General features: G+C 36.9%; 1 protein-coding gene across 1 annotated transcript in view; it reads right to left on the bottom strand.

Moving 5' to 3' along the window:
• Positions 1-10,776: 10,776 nt before the first annotated feature.
• man1b1a (mannosidase, alpha, class 1B, member 1a) overlaps positions 10,777-20,029 on the bottom strand; it is a 26,180-nt gene continuing 16,927 nt past the window's right edge. Inside the window, exons 12-14 of the mRNA XM_073824763.1 lie at positions 18,897-19,091; positions 18,449-18,580; positions 10,777-17,210 (exon numbers count right to left, since the gene is read on the bottom strand). Of these exons, the coding sequence (XP_073680864.1) occupies positions 17,004-17,210; positions 18,449-18,580; positions 18,897-19,091 (534 nt within the window). The 3' untranslated portion in view covers positions 10,777-17,003. The remainder of the gene's footprint in view (positions 17,211-18,448; positions 18,581-18,896; positions 19,092-20,029) is intronic.

Here is a 20,029-nt window from a genome sequence, read left to right as displayed (position 1 = left end):
ATCCGTATGCATTGTTAAAATCTACACAGATCAGCTCTCTATCTTTTTTTTTCATTTTGTGAGTGCAGGTTAAGAGGTAGCACATACTCAGCCATTTCCCTGTCTCTATGTTTTTCAGCATGTACCATATAGGAACGGCGTCAAGGGCCGGAACCTTTAAGTTCTTCAGTGTGGCTCCATTAGCGTGGGCTGGACTTTCACTCACACATATACATATGTTAAGAGCCTGTGCAAGTATTTATACATGCACAGTGTTATTTACAGCTGCGGGGCTGCACATATGAACCTTACCATCCCAGCAGCAGCCTCTCAGAAAAACAGCTACTCAACCTCTCGCTTTTGGATTTTAAGTGCCCTTTGCTCCCTTTTAAAAGGCAGTCATTGAAATAGCAAATAGGCGAGATGTTTAATTTGGAACTTGCCTCTTGGCATGGAATTAATAGAAACAAGGAAACGACTTGTTGGAATGAACTCACAGCACTTATTAAGGTTTTTGTTATGCGCAAGGCAACAATTAATGAGTCCCGTGTGAAAATTAGCTCACTTTGCAATCAGGCAAGCGTGCACTTGAAGCTCCATATGCACCTTTGGCAAGGGAATACTCAGTCTGCGGAGGTACGAGTTAAAGGCCCCTGAAATGTGTGTGAAGGTGGCACCTGTGTAATAATTTTTGCATCATGAAAATGCTTTGAACATATTATCATGCCTAGTCAGGCTCTACTCAAGTGGATATAAAAATCTATTCTAAATAAAATGTAACAATCAAAGCAATAAAAATTATTTTAATCAATCAGCCTTATTAAAATGCGGTACCCATGCAAGAATAAATAAATTCAAATCACTGCACTCCTCTCTTCTGCTTTATGGGTTATTACACACTTCACCCTTGGTTAAGGGTGTTTTTTAACACTAGGTAAAGCCCAGTTTTAACCCTTGATTAAGCAGGTTAATCGTTTCATTTGTAATTATGCCAATTGACTTTATACATGCAGTGAACGTTATGACAAATTATCTTTTGCAACAAATAACCAATCATAAACTGCCTCAGCGCTTACCAGGGCCGTGCACAGACCTTTTGAGGGGCATGTGCTGAAACTGAAAAATGGGCACCCCCAAACCCTCTACGAACCCCCAAAGTCGGTTCCCTTCAGATATATTCATATAAAAACATCAGTGCCGCGTTTTGACTTTGAAACGTGCAGAGTGCATATTTATTCAATGACATCATTGCCTTTTGAAGTTTAATCCAGCCCTATCGCGATTCTCGTCTTTCTGTCCCCAACTGTAAGACCTCCTAAATTATAATTAAGACTTTTCTTATACTATTTAACATATTTAAATCTTTTTATGGTCTTACATTTGATACAACTAAACTGAGGAGTTTAAAGACCTGCAGGAGCCCTCTCCTTTACAATAGCCCGTCGGGCAGGCCGGTGAAACATTTTGGTAACCCGACTGGAAAACACATTACCCCCGGGACGTCGGGCTAGCGATTTTGCGAGCCCTGTACTAGTGTTTATTTTCATAAAGACAACGTTGCACTTAGCCAAACAAGAAGATATTTTACCGTTACACGACGAAGACGTTCATCTGCTTCTGCTCTATGACTGATGTGCTATAACGTAAGTTCGCGCGGGGGCGGAGTTGTGAAGTTTGACTGACAGTTTGAGCGGTTCTAAGAGATGCGCTTTTTAATGCCTTTAATTGGTTGAATATTTGTTAAAAAGACAAACAGACATAAAGGGTTACCAATAGCATTGATTTATTTAAAAAAAAAAAAAAAAAAAAAAAAAAAACTCCCCCCAAAAAAGGGCACTTCCGGGTGTAATTACAAAAAGGGCTTGTGCTTTGCACAGGTTGAGCCATACCTGTGCACGTGCCTGGCGCTTAACTTAATAAGCTTTTAAATATTCGTGAACTTTATCCACTTTATCTTTCAATGTGGAAGTAAGCTGTTTTCTGGTAATGTGACTTCCGGTTCATAAGCCACTGTAAAGACATAAGAGAAGAATACGTGCAGTAAACGGTAAAACTGTTTGCACTACACAAACCAGTTGATAAGATAATACATTAAATGAATATGGTAAGACACACCATGCAGTATTAAGATGCAAAACAAGCTGTTTTATACAGCTAAAAATAGCTAGGCGTAGATGAGACCGGAAACCACATCCATGAAATGTATAAATGGCCACGCCCACTCTAACAGGAAAAATAAAGTGGATATTTTTAAACTAAATTTAGTCCTGAATTTATTTCCCCTTTATTTATTTACTTACTTATGCGTTCATTAAATTCATAGTCTGCCTCATAATATGAGTCTCAGTCATGGTATTGAGGGTGAAGAGAGTGCTGGTTATTCACTCCCCCCACCTACAATCCCTGCCGGACCTGAGACTCGAACCTGCAACTTTTGGGTTACAAGTCTGACTCTCTAACCATTAGGCCACGGCTGCCCCAGTCCATTTTTTAAGTCCAGAATTTTAGTCCATTAAAATTAATCATTAATCAAATATCAGAGGTGGTACCTTTAGATGGCTCTGCGTGATTAGCTCTATTCGTTTCCAGTATTGCGAGGTGTTGGGAAAGATCATTATAGGTTGTTAATCATCAAGCCTATTTTAAGCAATAATCTAAGATCAGTATGTGAGAACACAGTCATTAGACGAAAAAAAGAAGAAAGAAAAAATATATATTTTATTTTATACACCAGCCTACCCAGAAAATTCTTTCTCACTGCTGTCCTCAAGAGTGTGACGCAATTTTGCACACACGTTAAAGGCAAAATTCGTAATATTTGTAGCAAAACATATTTCAAATATCTTTCACAGCCCAAACTTTTAATCAGCGCCGCTGAATATATGAAGTCCAAAAGGCTTCTTTTTATCAGCAAGACAGTGTTATAGCCAAAACAAAGTGCACCGGGCATACTGATGCTGCTCTTGGTATTGTCTGAGCCGCTCTAATCTGATGCTGAACTTCCCTTTTATTATGGATGTCATTCCGCATCACCTGTCTTTGTTTTATGGGTCTACTCTAGCTGGAGCTCTTTCAAAGAGCGAATGGCGTGGGCGCGCCACGCACGCACCTGTCAGCTCATTTTAGCGCGCGCTCCCCAGCTCGGCTGTGTGTTTATCCTTAGCTTATAATCGTCAGTCCGACAGGCCGTCCCTGCGGAGTTGCTGTCAGACCACCGGGGAACGTATGTGACGCATACAGCCCACGCACCAAAGGCCCTCTTCAGACAAACCCAGTTAATCTAGCCGTACCTGCACCAGGAGGAGGAAGTCGAGCTTCACTGCATGACTGAACTGATTTTGAGAGTCATTTCCACCTCCTTATATGGCAGGTGAGAACATCTCTCTTCGTCTTGCTGACTGTCAGTCTCCGATTCTCATTTTGTCCTTCTCTCCATTCACCTTGAAATCTAAAAGCACCTCCTCCTCCCTCTGTCTGAAAGAGTCCCATTTCAATATCCGAAACCCTTTTAGTCCGACGTTACAAGTGCTAGTTGCCCATTATCGCTCACTCCCAGAAGGACACCAAAATTGATCATCTACATCCTTATGTTTAATCGTTCCTGGCGATTTACAGGAATGGAAACCTTTTAATCAATACATATACTTCTTAATTCACAATAAAGGCGTGCATTTTGGATTTTGCGTATCCACCTTTTTCTTCCCGTATGAGTGGGCGCAGGTCTGGCTTCCGGTCTCATCCTAGCAACACAAAACAGCTAGTTTTGCTGCTTGATATTGCAAATTAACGTGTCTTACCATATTTTTTTAATGTATAATCTTAATTATGAGCACACTGGTTTGTAGTGCAAACAGTTGTACCGGTTACTGCGCATTATTCTTGTTCTTATTTCTCTAAAGAGGGTTTGCGCTGCAGTTATGTCACGGTTTGGTCAGTTACTTGGATGCGCGGCAATATTAGCGATACTCGGACGTAAACAACAGCATGGATTTCACGGTTAATGTACTACTGAATACGTTGTTCTGCTAATTCATGTTGTCTAAACCATGGAAAAAACGTTTTGAAGCTGCTAAATCATATAGAGAAGGACTTAGTAAGCAGGAATTGTCGCAATATTTTGACAAACTAAAGTGAATATGTGGTAAGGATACATACACGCAGTATAAATTAAGATATTAGCCTAATATTTCACCTACCTGACTGAAAATGATAAGAACGAACTCAAATGTTCTCAAGATTCTTGCCCTGGAAATCTTGGTTTAGTTTGGCCAACCACAAACGCCTTTTGTTCCTCAGACAGTTTTTGCACTCTTCTCCTTGATTTGTTCTAACTTTTGGAAAACACTCGGCTAGAACGGCTAATGAACTGGAAGTATTTCCCATAGGCTTATTTCCACATTAAAGAATAAGGTTAAAGGAGTAGTTCACTTTCAGAAAAAAAATGTACAGATAATGTACTCACCCCCTTGTCATCCAAGATGTCATGTCTTTCTTTCTTTAGTTGTAAGGAAATTATGTTTTTTGAGGAAAACATTTCAGGATTTCTCTCCATATAATGGACTTCTATGGTGCCCCCGAGTTTGAACTTCCAAAATGCAGCTTTAAAGGACTCTAAACAATCACAGCCGAAGGGTCTTATCTAACAAAACAATGGTGTATTTTCTAAAAGAAATGACAATTTATATACTTTTTAACCTCAAATGCTCATCTTGTCTAGCTTTGCAAGACAAGCATTTGAGATTAAAAAGTATATAAATTGTAAATGTTTTTAGAGAATAACCCATCGTTTCGCTAGATAAGACCCTTCTTCCTCAACCGGGATCATTTAGAGCCCTTTAAAGCCACATTTAAATTGCATTTTGGAAGTTCAAACTCAGGGGCACTATAGAAGTCCATTATATGGAGATAAATGCTGAAATGTTTTACTCAAAAAACATAATTTCCTTACAACTAAAGAAAGAAAGACATGACATCTTGGATGACAAGGGGGTGAGCACATTATCTGTACATTTTTGTTCTGAAAGTGAACTACTCCTTTAAGTTTAAAAACACTTAAAGGGGTAGTCACCAAAAAATTTAAATTCTGTCATTTAGTCACCCTCCACTTGTTCCTCACACAAACACAAACTAATACTGTATATTTTAAAGAATGTTGGCTAGTATTTTTTCAATATTTGTTGGCAACCATCAACTTTGGTTACCAACATCATCTCTTGTGCTCAACAGAAAAAAAGAAACTGCTACAGCTCTTTCTCATTCACCTTAACAGAGAGACTGTCAAAGAGAACCACTTAAATACGCTGTAAACTTTACTTCCAGGCTACCGATCCATCTACTCCTCCCCTGACATTTAAAAAGGATCCTTCAGAGTTCAGATCTTTTAGCTCAGAGTTCAGCTCTTTTAGCCCAGGGCTTTCAGACAGTTTGCAAGCTTTCACTAATGTGTCCCTTGTTTCACCCTATGCTCCACAAGGATTTCTCCAAGCCAGCTGGGATACTGGCGGAATTTTGTGTTTACCCTCTAACTGCACCCTAGGGTCTTTCTAACTCCCTCTCAGTACATCCAAACAGCTGTAAACCTCTGGCAAAAAGTGAGCATTCATCACTTTAATGAGGACATTTAGCTGTCGCTATTAAGGGACAGATCGTTAGAACGCCAAAGAATTCCCTTTCCCCATGCAAGTACATGTGTTCCACTCAGGTGAAGGTAACAGATGACAGAGTACGAGTGTCATATATGTTATAATTACATTTCATATCTATCTATCTATCTTTCTTTCTTTATCTATGTAATATGTGTAAATGGCAATAACTTAAAAGGATAGTTCAGCAAAAAAAAATTCTGTCATTAATTCTGTCACCCTCATGACGTTCCAAACCCGCAAGACCTTCATTCACCTTCAAAACACAAATTAACATATTTCTGATGAGCCGAGAGCTTTCTGACCCTGCATAGACAGCAACGCAACTTACACATTCAAGGCCCAAATAGGTAGTAATGCCATTAATTAAAATAGTCAATGTGAGAAGAGAAGAAATTGTTGAATAAAGTCGTTTCTTGTGTTTTTTATGCACAACATTTATTTTCCTAGCTTCATAAAATCAAGGTTGAACCACTGATGTCACATGGACTATTTTAACAATGTCCTTACTACCTTTCTGGACCTTGAACATGGTAGTTGCATTGCTGGCTATGCAGGGTCAGAAAGCTCTTGAATTCCATCAAAAATATCTTAATTTGTGCTTCGAAGACGGACGAAGGCCTTATGCATTTGGAACAACATGAGGGTGAGTAATTAATGACAGAATTTTCCTTTTTGGATGAACTATCCCTTTAAATGATATGGTATTCTAACAGTACTTAGAATTTGTGACTATCATTCAATAGTGTTATATTGTACCTTTATTTATTTATATGATATTATACTTGTTTTCATGATTTAGTTTCATATATTTGTGATTCAAATCAAACAGACAAAATTAAATAAAACTATTTTAAAGAAATAATTCACCCAAAAATGGACATTTTCTGAAAATGTACTCACCGTCAGGCCATCAAAGACGTAGATGAGTTTGTTTGTTCACCTGAACACATTTGGAGAAATTAAGCATTAAATCTCTTGCTGATGAATAGATCCTCTGCAGTGAATGGGTACCGTCAGAATGAAAGTCCAAAAAGCTAATTCACACGACTTCAGTCCATCCATTAACAACCTGTGAAAGAAAAACTGCATGCTTGCAAAAAACAAATCCATTATTAAATCATTTTTGTTTTAAACTTCACACTTTTGCTTCTGGCTAAAATATGAATCTTTTCTCTTTTCTCTCTCATATTTCTCTCTTGTTTCAGACAAGATGACTTTTTATTGGAGAAAGCAATAATATGGACAATATTATTGCTTTCTCCAATAAAAAGTCATCTTGTCTGAAACAAGAGAGAAATATGCACATACTTACAAACAAACTGTTCAAAGCAGAACTATTCCTTTAAAAAACACAAAAATACGATATAAAATGTTATGAATTTGTCATGACAAAGCATGTTAGAAAAAAACTACAACTACAACCAATTAATGCTCCAGCATCCACTCAATTCATATGACTGAACTTATAAGACAAATGTCATCATCCTTTAATTTGGTGCCCTTTTCTCAGCGGAGCCAACAGAGGCCATGATGTTTGAAGAAGCAGGAACAGTCCTGATGAGAAGCGAAGCAATTATACAGCAGTTTCTCAACGTTGGAGAGCTAGCGGCCGTGGGCCTGTCACACTTCGCCGTCATGCAGAAAATTGGCCATGCTCAAGCTGTGAACTCAGGGAACAAATTTAACCATATCAGGTCAGGCATTCCTCAGCTGGACCAAGTACTTTATGGGCAAACAAGTGGATAAATTTGAGTTGTAATTCTCAGGCTATGCTCTAGGACAGGGGTCCCCAAACTTTTCTTTAATGGGGGGCCGGACTTCTAAAATTCCATGGGCCGGACTGACTACTATTATTATTATTATTATTATTATTATATTATGATTTTACCTGTATTTATTATACCTTTTAATGCTAGAATAGTTTATTATTTTTTATGCACCAGACAGACAAATGATCGTACAGGTGCTTCTCAGTAAATTAGAATGTCATGGAAAAGTTCATTTATTTCAGTAATTCAACTCAAATTGTGAAACTTGTGAATTAAATAAATTTAATGCACGCAGAGTGAAGTAGTTTAAGTCTTTGGTTCTTTTAATTGTGATGATTTGGCTCACATTTAACAAAAACTCACCAATTCACTATCTCAACAAATTAGAATATGGTGACATGCCAATTAGCTAATCAACTCAAAACACCTGCAAAGGTTTCCTGAGCCTTCAAAATGGTCTCTCAGTTTGGTTCACTAGGCTACACAATCCTGGGGAAGACTGCTGATCTGACAGTTGTCCAGAAGACAAGCATTGACACCCTTCACAAGGAGGGTAAGCCACAAACAGTGAGTACGTTTACAATAATATTCCGATTTTAACGCGATTAAGACAATACTCTGATTAAGAAGCAACCATGTAAACTGAGATTTTTGATTAATTTAATCCGACTAAAGTCATAATCGAAGTAAACACAAATCGAATTAAGACAGGTGGAGTATTCCTATTTTAGTCGCATTATGGAAGACATGTACACACCTTAATCACACTATTCCCGTAGTGTAGGACTTTTCGCCACATTTTGCGACAGGATACACACTAATGCTGCGTTCCAGGTTTTTGAGCTCGTAAATCACGTCTTCAAACCACAACTCAGGACTTTGTAGCGTTCCAGGCAAGTCACGCCAAGCATTTATTATTTTTATATTATTAATAATTTGATTGCAACGTTATATTGTCCTAAACTCTATTTTTCCACCGTGTGCCACTTGCATAAGAGGCTTTATTGTTGTTTCGCGGGCTATGTCACGTCAGAACTCGGAACTGGGAGTACGTCGATCTAGTACGAGTTCACGAGTGGGAATTCACGGGTTTGACTGCCTTTCCAATGCACTTTCACGGGTAGAAGTTTTGGAAAAACTGGGGTAAAGGGTTGCTTGGAACACGGCATAACAGTTGGTCGCACGTGCTTATGCTTTGGTTTCATTATTTATTTATTTATTTATTTATTTTTTGCTACAACATGGGATTAATCAATGCTCGTTGCTGATAAATAGTTTGTCTGTTATCATAATTTATAGTTTTATGGAAACGTATTTAACATTCAACCCATTCTTTTTCATTAGTATTATTTGTGATTTTAATTTTGTGAACGGGATTTCCGCTATTGGAATGTTTTAGGATGCTTTTCACTTTTACTTTCGAATTCATGATCTTGGTTTTGCTTACATATATAGGCTACACCTATCAATTTTAAGATTAAAACAAATTCTTAAAAGATGGATTTGTTATTTTTAATTAAACAGCATAACAACAATAAAATAAAACTAGCTTATATAGCGTTTATTAACAAAAACTAATAAGATGAGGCATGGACTCCATCACATGCTGTGTTATATGCCGACTAAACAATTTATTACAGTGCGCGCAAACACTGAGCAATCAAATTAATTAATAAAAAAATAATTTAAAAAAGCCTCCAAAGCGTAATGTGAGGTAAACGGCAAAGATAACAGGGTTTTCAAAATGAAAACAAACAAAAAAAAGTAAAACTAAACTGGCTTTCGGTGACTGTGCTTGCGTTTGTTTTTTTTCCCCAAAAACTGACTGGCTCTGAAACGCTCGCTGTATGAAGCAGACGCTTTGGAGCAGAACAGCATGCACTCGCACAAATGCAACCACGGCAAATTTTAACTCGCACATTCTAATAAAAATTGTTGCATATGTCCAGAGCCACTTCAAGCTTTTGTAAAATTAAAACCGAAACATCCAAAAGTCTATAACGAAGATGAACTGATAGCGTCGCGTGTGGATGTAATGATGTGTGTCATTAATCGATCTATGTACTATAACATGTAAAACGGGAACATGAAAGGAATATACTAAAAGCAACTCATGTGAACACCTTAATCATATTATTGTCTTATTCAGAATAAGGTCATTAATTAGATTACTGGTGTCCATGTAAACATAGTGATTGATTGGCAAAGAAGCTGTTTGTTCACAGAGTGCTGTATCCAAGCATGTTAACAGAAAGTTGAGTGGAAGTAAAAAGTGTGGAAGAAAAAGATGCACAACCAACCGAGAAAACCGCAGCCTTGACAGGCTTGTCAAGCAAAACCGATTCAAGAATTTGGGTGAACTTCACAAGGAATGGACTGAGGCTGGGGCCAAGGCATCAAGAGCCACCACGCACAGTGGCTCACACGTCAAACTGACTTTTCAACTGGTTCTCAGCTGAAAAACTTTGGGTAACTGGGAGATGAGTGAAGTCTTGCTTTTGCACTTGTCCCACAAACATTGCTAGTTTCACCTCAAATGCTATTGAGTCATTTTGTCATCGCTCTGATTTTTCTAGCTGGCTCGCGCATCACCTGTCCGATCGCGATGACACATTACGTTGAATGTACCATTCTGTTGGTGAATTTAACAAATAATTAGGCTATGTTAATAACTAAGGAAAATTTTAGTTTGAAAGCCAACCTTTATTATCAAATACCGACATGATATAAGTAAAACATATTTAAAATTACATTTTCAAAATACGTCTCTGGCATTGCTCAGAGGGCCGGTCCAAATGTGGGGGCGGGCCGCATTCGGCCACCGGGCCTTAGTTTGGGGACCCCTGCTCTAGGATATAGACAAGCCTATGGCTATAAAATAAAATAAAATCAGATTAAAATTTGTCTTTTAAAGGATGTTTAGGCTTTCTTACAAGTTAAAAATGCTAAACACGACTGGACACATTAAATCTTGTTCTCCTAATGCTGAAGCTCTCAGCTGACAGGAAGTTGTGATGTAAAGTAGTTCTGGGCAGCAGTTCTCTATCATAAATGCATGAGCGAACACAACATTGACATTCTGGAGACAGGTCAGAGGAGTCTGATTTCCTCACATCGGCAACCAAAAAATGCATGACTGAAAACCCTCGTACAAGTCAGCAACTGAAAATGTTCAGAGTGAAAATTGGAAATTCTCACAGTGCTGTTTCTGCCCTGGTTGCGATGGGCATCCGAGTGGGATCAGAGATAACGTGTGCATGGCTGAGGGATGCATCTGAGCAGATGTCAGGCACTACTGTATATTGCCTGCACTGATTTGAAGTATGTCAGCGGAAACAAATCTCTGCATTTGTTAAACAGAACGCAGACAACTTTTGCTTGTCAGTTTTATTTTGTTTTTGTTATATGCTCTTAATGTAGGAATAGGTACAAGACTATACACAAAAACGTTGTACTTTAACTGTAGTGCAAAAACAACAACAAAAAAATAACATGTGCTTGTAAAGCCAAGACGACTTTTTAAAGTTGTTTTATCTTGTTTTCCAGGAAAAAAAAAACGTAATTGAAGAAATATTCTCTCAAAAAGATCTTATCATTTGCTTAACAAGTGAATTTATCTTGTACCTTGTCTCAGGTACGAAAACATATGAAATACGCACCAATAAGTACATATCACTGCAGTTTTCAACAGAAATGTCCACAGAGTGGCGCTAAAGAGTGTTCTGTTTTTTCCCTCAGAACAGATGAACGTACATATGATATGTGTCATCGCAGTTATGACTTAAAATGTCCGTTGAGTGGCGCTATAACTCTAATGCTACGTGAGGTTTTAAAATAACGTACTATCTGTGCTACACATAAACCTACCCAATAGTAAACGTTTTAGATTGTTTTTCGGTCCTTCATCGTGACTCATGTTTTTTATGGTATTCGTACCCAAGGATTCCGCATCCAAAGTGCATATGTAGCTGTAATCATAACTGTGTAGGTATGAAAATGATTACAAGTGATTGCTGTTTTACCGCCTCTAGTGGACATTTCTGTTGGAAACTGCAGATATGATCAGGTAGTGTTTTAAGGATATTGTCACTGAAACACAAGACAAAACACTGATAAAGAAAATAGTTTTTGCAAAGTAGCAAGACAGATTTTTCAAACAGTATTTACAAGGCCAATGTTTACAATATTGATTTAATATCCACTTCTAGAGGGGTCATTTGGCAGGATTTTGTTACGAATATGTAATATTAGGCATAATTAAATAACACGGAAAAAGTATGCATAATCACACTAGACTAGAATGAGTTCCCTTTTGTTAGGAACTTGTTGAAATGTACATTGCATGTGATAAACTGCTGACTTTACATTACAGTACATAATAACGAAATTAAGGCTAGTAAAACCTAAAAGAACCCCCCAAAAAACAACAACAGCAACAAAAGCATGTGACAATTGCTTTTAAAGGAATAGTTCACCCAAAAATGCACTTTTTGCATGACAATTTACTCATCCTCAGGCTAGCAAAATGAAGATGAGTTGTTTTTCATCTGAAGATATTTGCAAAAAATTTAGCATTACATCACTTGGTCACAAATGGATCCTTACAGTGAATGGGTGCCGTCAGAATGATCCATCATTTATGCTTTTTAACTTTAAACCATCACTTCTGGCCAAAATACGAGCCCATAATCCATAATAACACAGTCCATCCTCTGTTGTCCTATCACATCAAAATCCACAGACATATTTACTTAGAACTGTTTTTTCACTTGTAAACAATGATTCATATGTGCATATTTTTCTCCTGTTTCAGGCAAGAATCCGTTTTAACTGGAGGAAGCAATATTATGGATAGAGGACACATATTACGATGGACTGGAGTCGTGTGGATTATTGTGATGTTTTTATGAACCTGGGTTTGGACTCTCGTTCTGACGGCACCCATTCATCTACTTGTGAGAAAGTAATGTAAGTATGGATAATCACACTGGACTGAAATGAGTTCTCTTTTGTTAGGAAATTGTTGAAATGTACGTTGCATGTGATAAACTGGTGACTTTTTCATTTCAGTACATAATCCAGTGCAACAAAAACAAATAATTAAGGCATGTAAAACCTAAAAGAGCCCCAAACAAATCAACAACAGCAACAAAAGCTTGTGATAATTGCTTTTAAAGGAATAGTTTACCACAGAGTGAAATTTGCATGACAATTTACTTACCCTCAGGACATCCATAATGTAGATCAGTTTTTAAGAGATTTGCAAAAATTTTGTATTGCATCACTTGCTCACAAATGGATCCTCTACAGTGAATGGGTGCCGTCAAAATGAGAGTTCAAAAAGTTATAAAATCTATCATTAATGCGTTTTAACTCTAAACCATCACTTCTAACCAAAATACAAGCCCATAATTCATAAATCTATCTTCTGTTGTCATCACATCAAAATCCACAGAAATATTTGTTTAGAACTGTTTTACCTTGTAAACAATGCTTAATACGTATATATTTTTCTCCTGATTCAGACAAGATGACTTTGTCACTGGAGAAAGCAATATTATGGATAGAGGACTGAAATTGTGTGGATTATTGTGATGTTTTTAATCAGCTGTTTGGACTCTCGTTCTGACGGCACCCATTCATCCACTGGTGAGAAAGTAATGTAATGCTAAATTTCTCCAAATTTGTTCTGATGAAGAAACAAACTCATCTATATCTTGTATTGCCTGAGGGTGAGTAAATTTTCATCAAATTAATTTTTGGGTGAGCTATTTCTTTTAACAATTAACTAATTTTAGTCAATTTCTTACTCATTTTTTACTTTACAAATATCAACAATCTCAGAGACCTGCTCGTATCACCACCATTATGAAAAAGCAGCTCAGCTATGCTGGATATTAATACATCTAACACAACATGACCTTCACAAACCCTCATCAGATCTGTGTCCACTCCGGGCTCCTTCATTTAACACTCGCTCGGAAGCACAAACGGTAATCACAAACCGCTGATTGCAGCAAAGAGACGAGAGAAGCAATCAGGGAGAAATCTCTCATTATCATGCGATCACTCTGTATTCTGTAAATCGAAAGGCACAAGCGATGCAGATTTTGACGCCGTATCACCAGCAGCAGCAACAGGAATGTGACACGGAACAGACATATTGTAATGCAAATGTCAATCACCCTGAAAATGGATTGTTTCAGATGAAGTATTATTTTGCGCTGGTCTGACAGCTTCTGAGAGCCTCAATGTTTTGATTGGATGACTGCTGTTTGACCAAAGACAGATGAGAGATGATAGAAGAAACAAACACTTGACGCAGCAGATAAACTCAACCGGTCGTACGCAACAGTGATGCACATTTTGTTTTTAATGAATCGTGGGGCTGGGGAAACAAATCGATGCACTGTGAATCAAGAATGATTCTGCATCCATTCTGAGATTTTTCGAATGCATCGCGATTCAGTGTTGCCAAGTCTGCGTTTTTCCCGTGGAACTGGGGTACTTTAACACTGCTGCCGCAGGTTGTTTTTCATGTCCGCAGGTTAAAGCGACCCCTAAAATGTGATATTTACAGTTGAGGTCAAAAACATCCCTCTTTCAGAATCTGTAAAATGTTAATTATTTTACCAAACTAATAAGAGGGATCATACAAAATGCAAGTTGTTGTTTATTTAGTACTGATCCTTTCAGGTAAAAACATAGTATTAAGTATCAAGGGAATGTAAACTTTTGAACGGGGTCATTTTTTATAAATGTAACAATTACTTTCTCTTGTAAACATCTTTTATGTGAAATACCTTATTTAGGTCAGTACTAAATAAACATTTTCTTATTTTGGTAAAATAATTAACATTTTGCAGATTCTGAAAGGTGGATGTAAACTTTTGACCTCAAATGTATCCCCTGAAATGCAAATTTTACTAGGGGAACCCCACCCAAAAAAAAAACGTGTATTTTACCCTGCTGAACACGATTGGGATAGTTTTGAGTAGCAATTGGGCGGGCTTTGTTGTGTAAACCTGGCAACCCTGTCACGTTTCTCTCCCGAATCGATTCGGAGCTTAGTTTTTACCACAGCAAATGACACTGCATGTTTTAGAAACAGCCGTACTCTGCTTGCTTCCAATTCCACACACAAACTTTAACCTAAACTAACCATTCTTGAAGTTTGAAAAGGTTGAAGCGAATTACAAGGGTGTTCGCAGTGGGCTGTTTACATTAATCTCACATCATAAAAGCATTCTGAGTTGCACAAGCGCTCTTCTTTGTGAGCATAGATTAGAGTGGCATCTGCTGTTAAAACAATGCTCTGAATCGATTCCAGAGAGAGGCCCTGTCTACACAAACATGGGTATTTTCAAAACCAAAGCTTTTTTGTTTCATGTAGTTTCGAAACTTAAATTATTTTGCAAAGCAATTGGTTCAATTTTTTCAAAGCTTTAAAAATGTTAGTTTCTCCCATCAATACTTTAGGGTTTGGGATGCTCTTGACAGCACATCATAGCTTGTTTATGTGGACAAGATTTTAACAAAGGAAGAAAATGTTTATAAAAATACCTGTGTACTTGTGGACTAGACATAAATTTATTAATCTTTAAGTAACAGTTTACCTAAAAATAAAATTCATTGGAACTATTCACCCCTATGTCATTCCAAATCTGTAAAACTTTCTTTCTTGGAAAGAAGAAATTAATTTAGAATAGGGCTGTCACTTACGATTACTTTGGTAATACAGTAATCAGTCGATTATTCTAACAATTATTCAAGTAATCAGATAATCATAATAATTTTTTTTTTTGGTAACAAAAATGAACCTAAGTGAACAACGGCCTTTAGAATTACTTAAAATACATATATAGTAGCAATAATAATAATTAGTTCAAATAAATTATCAAAATCTAGTGATCATATGGTTTTATTAAACAAAACTTAAAATACATAATGTATTTTAAACATTGTAACAAATAACGGTAGAGGGCCCAAACGGCCTGATGATTGTTTTTACATTTTACTGCATAATCTAATCCTTGTTTAATATTGACTAAACAACATTTGGCCTTCAAAAATATCTTCTAAATCTTTAATATTTGGCCATTTCTTTATGACAGAAATGCTACAGCCACTGTCATTTCTTAAATATGTTGACATCAAAATTGTGTAAACTCAGAGCGAGGGTTTAAACTTTTATTTTGAATTTGTGATGATCTGTTAGCATATTGAGATAGATGTTGATGTGTTTGCCTAGGATTATAAATGATTTACCATACAATTCTAACGATGCACTCCCAGATGAACGTTATAATAAACCCAAACTCTGAACAATATGCAGAGATGTGTTTTTAAATGGGTTTAACACATCATGCAGCCTTGGAATAATGCGTTTCATGGATTCACGTTCATGGAATGCTCCACTTCCAGTATTTTGCTGGTTACTCGACACGGGCGAAATGCAACCGGGTATTTTTTTTTTAATCAAGTACTGACAGCCTTAATTTAGAATTTACCAGGAAGAAAGTAATTCAGGTTTGGGTTAAGTAAATTATGTTTTCATTTCATTATTGGGTGAATGGTTTATTTAATGTCTACAATCATCTACTGTAACACTGAAACAGATGGCAGCCTGCAGATATAAATGACCAAATCACTCTAAAACTACAAGAGATTTTGTAGCTTTAATATCATACGTGATCTTGCCTGTCGATCAGACACAGTTCATCCTTCAAACAATGTTTTCAATGTAGTTTTGCTGTGAATAAATGAACATATATACAAATCCGATCGCAGTTCGACTAAATGTAGCATCAGAGCATCCAGTGCCGCACAACAGCTTCCAAAATTTGTAAATAATAACGTAAATCTACAGCGCGGCGATTCAAGCAGGGCTTCAGGGCCATCCACTTCATCAAATCATTAGCGTTCACTGAAGTACGCACACTAAAGTCAACATAAATAACAGAAAAATACACAATCCCAGAGGGGTCCCGAATAAATCTCAAGATGATGATCAGTAAAGTACTCAACATGTTCCTTAATGCATCGCACAAAAGGGAAACATTTAGAAATCGACATGTAGAGTCCTTTTGTAACAGCCTGCAAAAATAAAGGCGAGCCACTCACAATGAGAGCATCCATCTGTACACATAGAACAGTGTTAACAAAAAAAAGAAGTCATCATTTTACAAAGTGCTTGCTGTTTTTCACAGTGTGTGATTTCAGCAGTCTGCCGTGTGATTTACGGCGCTCTGACACTAATGTTTCCATCCCAGATATGGAAGATGGAACATCTAAAAATTGCGACAGCTGAATGGGCTTGTCCAACATGCAAGAGTGTCACACTTTGCAGTCGTCCCATGAGCTCTTGACTTGTAATGTATAAAGTGGAAAGAATATTTGTGAGGTTTCACCATCCATAATGTGCAAAACTGCCACCGAATCTCTTCTTCTGGGTGAATAAAGAGTCTCACCGCATTTGAATAAACGTCAAGTGAACACTGAAAGATCGGTGCATAACTCTTCACCTCAGAGCACAAATATTCCTGTGGAGAAACCGGGTGAAGCCTACATCACTGCAAGTGAGGATTTAGCGTACTTCTGGCCTTCACCCTCATGAGGCAGAGGGCCATATGGGCAGCGGATGGGCCTCTGTGTTGAACACATACTTATCCAGACTGATCAGCTCATTGTCGTCAGAGAACAGGAGAAAGAGATACTTCAGTGTCTCGCCCAGGAAGAAACTCTCCATCTTATCTCTAGGCGCAGGGTTCATGGGGTCACGGACGTTACCTATGGAGGTGTATCCTCCGCTAGGGACCTGGGACAGGAAGGGAGTAAAGAAGTCAAGTTTGTGTTTACTGGAGACCAACAAGCCAACTATTGGCATTTTATGGCTGTTTACAGATGAGTGGATGATATTAAAATTATATAATATTTTGTCTATAAAAAAAAAAAAAAAAACATAAAACTAAAAACAAGCATCTTAAAAGCTACAATATATAAACCTATTAAAATGTAATAATTAAACTACTACAACTCATTTTAATTCATTTAAACAAAGCTGAAAAAAAAAATATATATATTATTAGTTGAACTAAAGCTGAAATAAAAATAATTGAAATCTAAAAAGAGCTATACAAAAACAATAAAAAATTTCAAAAGCACATCAAATTACTAAAACTTGAACTAAAATTAAATTTGAACAAAACTAAAAGTTAAAAATTTCAATAAATACTATAACAGTAGATAATACTAAAATAAGAATTACAATTTAAAAAAAAATCAATAATTTTGACCCATACAATGTATTTTTTGCTATTGCTACAAACACACCCTGGCGACTTAAGACTGGTTTTGTGGTCCAGGGTCACATATGATCAATAAGAATGGACTACACGTAAGCTTTACCACGGATATTTGCACATCTGACTTTACACCATGATGCACTTTTCATTTTTTCCAGGTTGACAAAATGTCAAAGCATTTTATTTAATATGGAATTGTGGTGCCTTACACAAAAAATAAAAACATTTTTGAAGAGTCAGGACTGATGTTTATGATTGTTAGACCCAGATATATAATATAAATTTCATTAGTTTATCTTAGATTTTGTATTCTCCTGGGTGCACAAAATTATCATATAAAAATAGGAACGTATTGGGTATCGGTATCGGCCACAAGAAGGACTTAATTATCGGCTATCGGTAAAAAATTTTCATATCGTGCATCCCTAATGAAAAGTGAACATAAAAATAAAAGCTAATTCAAATTATCAGTAAAATTTTCAAGCATTCATTTTTACTCTCAGATTTTTGAACCCCTATGATATAAAAAATAAAATAAAAAATAAAAAATGTAGAAATTACAAAATTTTAAAAAGCACACAAAATACTAAAACTTAAACTAAAATTGAAATGAAAACTGCACATTTACAAATAAAAGCTAATTCAAATTATCACAAATTTTCAACCATTAATTTTTGAACCCCATGGTATAAAAAAAAAAAAAAAAAAAAAAAAAAAAGGTAGACCAAAATATTTTGTAGTTCTCACTCACTCTGGTGTAATTGTTGAAACTTTGCAGTATGTCCCAGCCCCAGTCCCTGTATTTGCTGTCCTTGGTGAACCTGTACATGTAGAACAGACTCTCAACGGTCTCAGGTCTCAGCAAGTTGTGTCTGTCTGCAGGCTGCACACACAAATTGACAGAGAAAAAAAATCTGTTAATATAAAAGGGCACCAACTATTTTAAAAGTCATCCTCATCAGTGCCGAGTGCAGAAATACTTCTGTTCTTCACAACAAATAAACACAAAGGCCTTGATTGGACAGCCTGAACATAGTTTAAGCACTATTTGTGGACTTATTACCATTTTATTTCAAGACAAAGGAGAGAAAATGAATAATGGCTCCATTCCAAAGCCAACATCAGCAGTTTGGCCACAGCTCAAACCGCCCAAGGAGTTTATTGTCAGAAATGAGTGGTGACTGTACAGGTTAATGTACCTTCACATCGATGTCCCGTCCGTTGTTAGACTGCAGGTTGAAGTGAGCGATCTCTGGGCTCAGGCCAGTCTCCATCTGTGCGTACATCTGATGGCACGTCTCCACTAACTGCACAGCCAGCTCCATGTGATCAGCGGGCAGGCCGTTGTGAGCGCCGAGAGCCAGTGTGCCAGGAAGAAAACACACCAAATGATCCTGGATCAAACAGAGAGTGTTGTACAGAATCCTGTAAAGCCGACTGTATCATCATATTACTCAAAATTACAATTCTGTGTAAATAAGTTCAGACCGCTCATTAGTGTACCGACATGGTTGACAGCTGTTAATACACTAGCATTGTTTTAATACTATGTACATTTTCTATTCGAAATGAAAGCATAAATATAGTCGACGCATTGCTGGATTTAGAGCGAAACGCAAAACTTCACTAGGTGTGTTTCAATTACAGATTTGCGCAAAACTTTTGCAATATTTTTGAAATTCTGATTAAAATCCATTTCGAAATGACTGCTTTCCATTAACTAATATTATTCAACTAAACTGTAATTTCTGTAGCAATAGCCAACAATACATTGTATGGGTCAAAATTTTTTTTTTTATGTCAAAAATCATTAGGATGTTAAGTAATGATCATGCTCCCCAAAGATGTTTTGTAAATTTCCTACCATAAATATATCAAAACTTAATTTTTGATTAGTAATGTCCATTGCTAAGAATTTCATTTGGACAACTTTAAAGGCAATTATATTGTCCTATCCTAACAAACCACACATCAATGAAAAGCTTATTTATTTAGCTATTAGTTGATGTATAAATCTTAATTTCAGAAAAGTGACTCTTATGACTCATTTGCAATTTCAATTTGCGCAATTTGAAGGGTAATAGTAACGCAGCTACTGACGGTTGCCAGGTTTTCACAATAAAACCCGCTCAAATGCTCAAGTGTTTCGAAAGGGGGGCTCCCGGGAAAAATTGTGTTCTGGGAGGTAAAATACATATTTTTTGGAGGGTTCCCCTGGTAAAATTAGCATTTCAGGGGCTGATTATCACATTATTTGGGTCGCTTCAACCCGCGGATATGAAAAACTGTGTACTTGGCAACACTGCCAGCAACCCGCCAAAATAAAAGCTTG

The sequence above is a fragment of the Garra rufa genome, chromosome 19 (assembly GCF_049309525.1).
Source record: "Garra rufa chromosome 19, GarRuf1.0, whole genome shotgun sequence".
Classification (NCBI taxonomy): domain Eukaryota; kingdom Metazoa; phylum Chordata; class Actinopteri; order Cypriniformes; family Cyprinidae; genus Garra; species Garra rufa.
The sequence above is the reverse complement of the archived record's forward strand: the minus strand, read 5'-3'. Positions and strand labels throughout refer to the sequence as shown.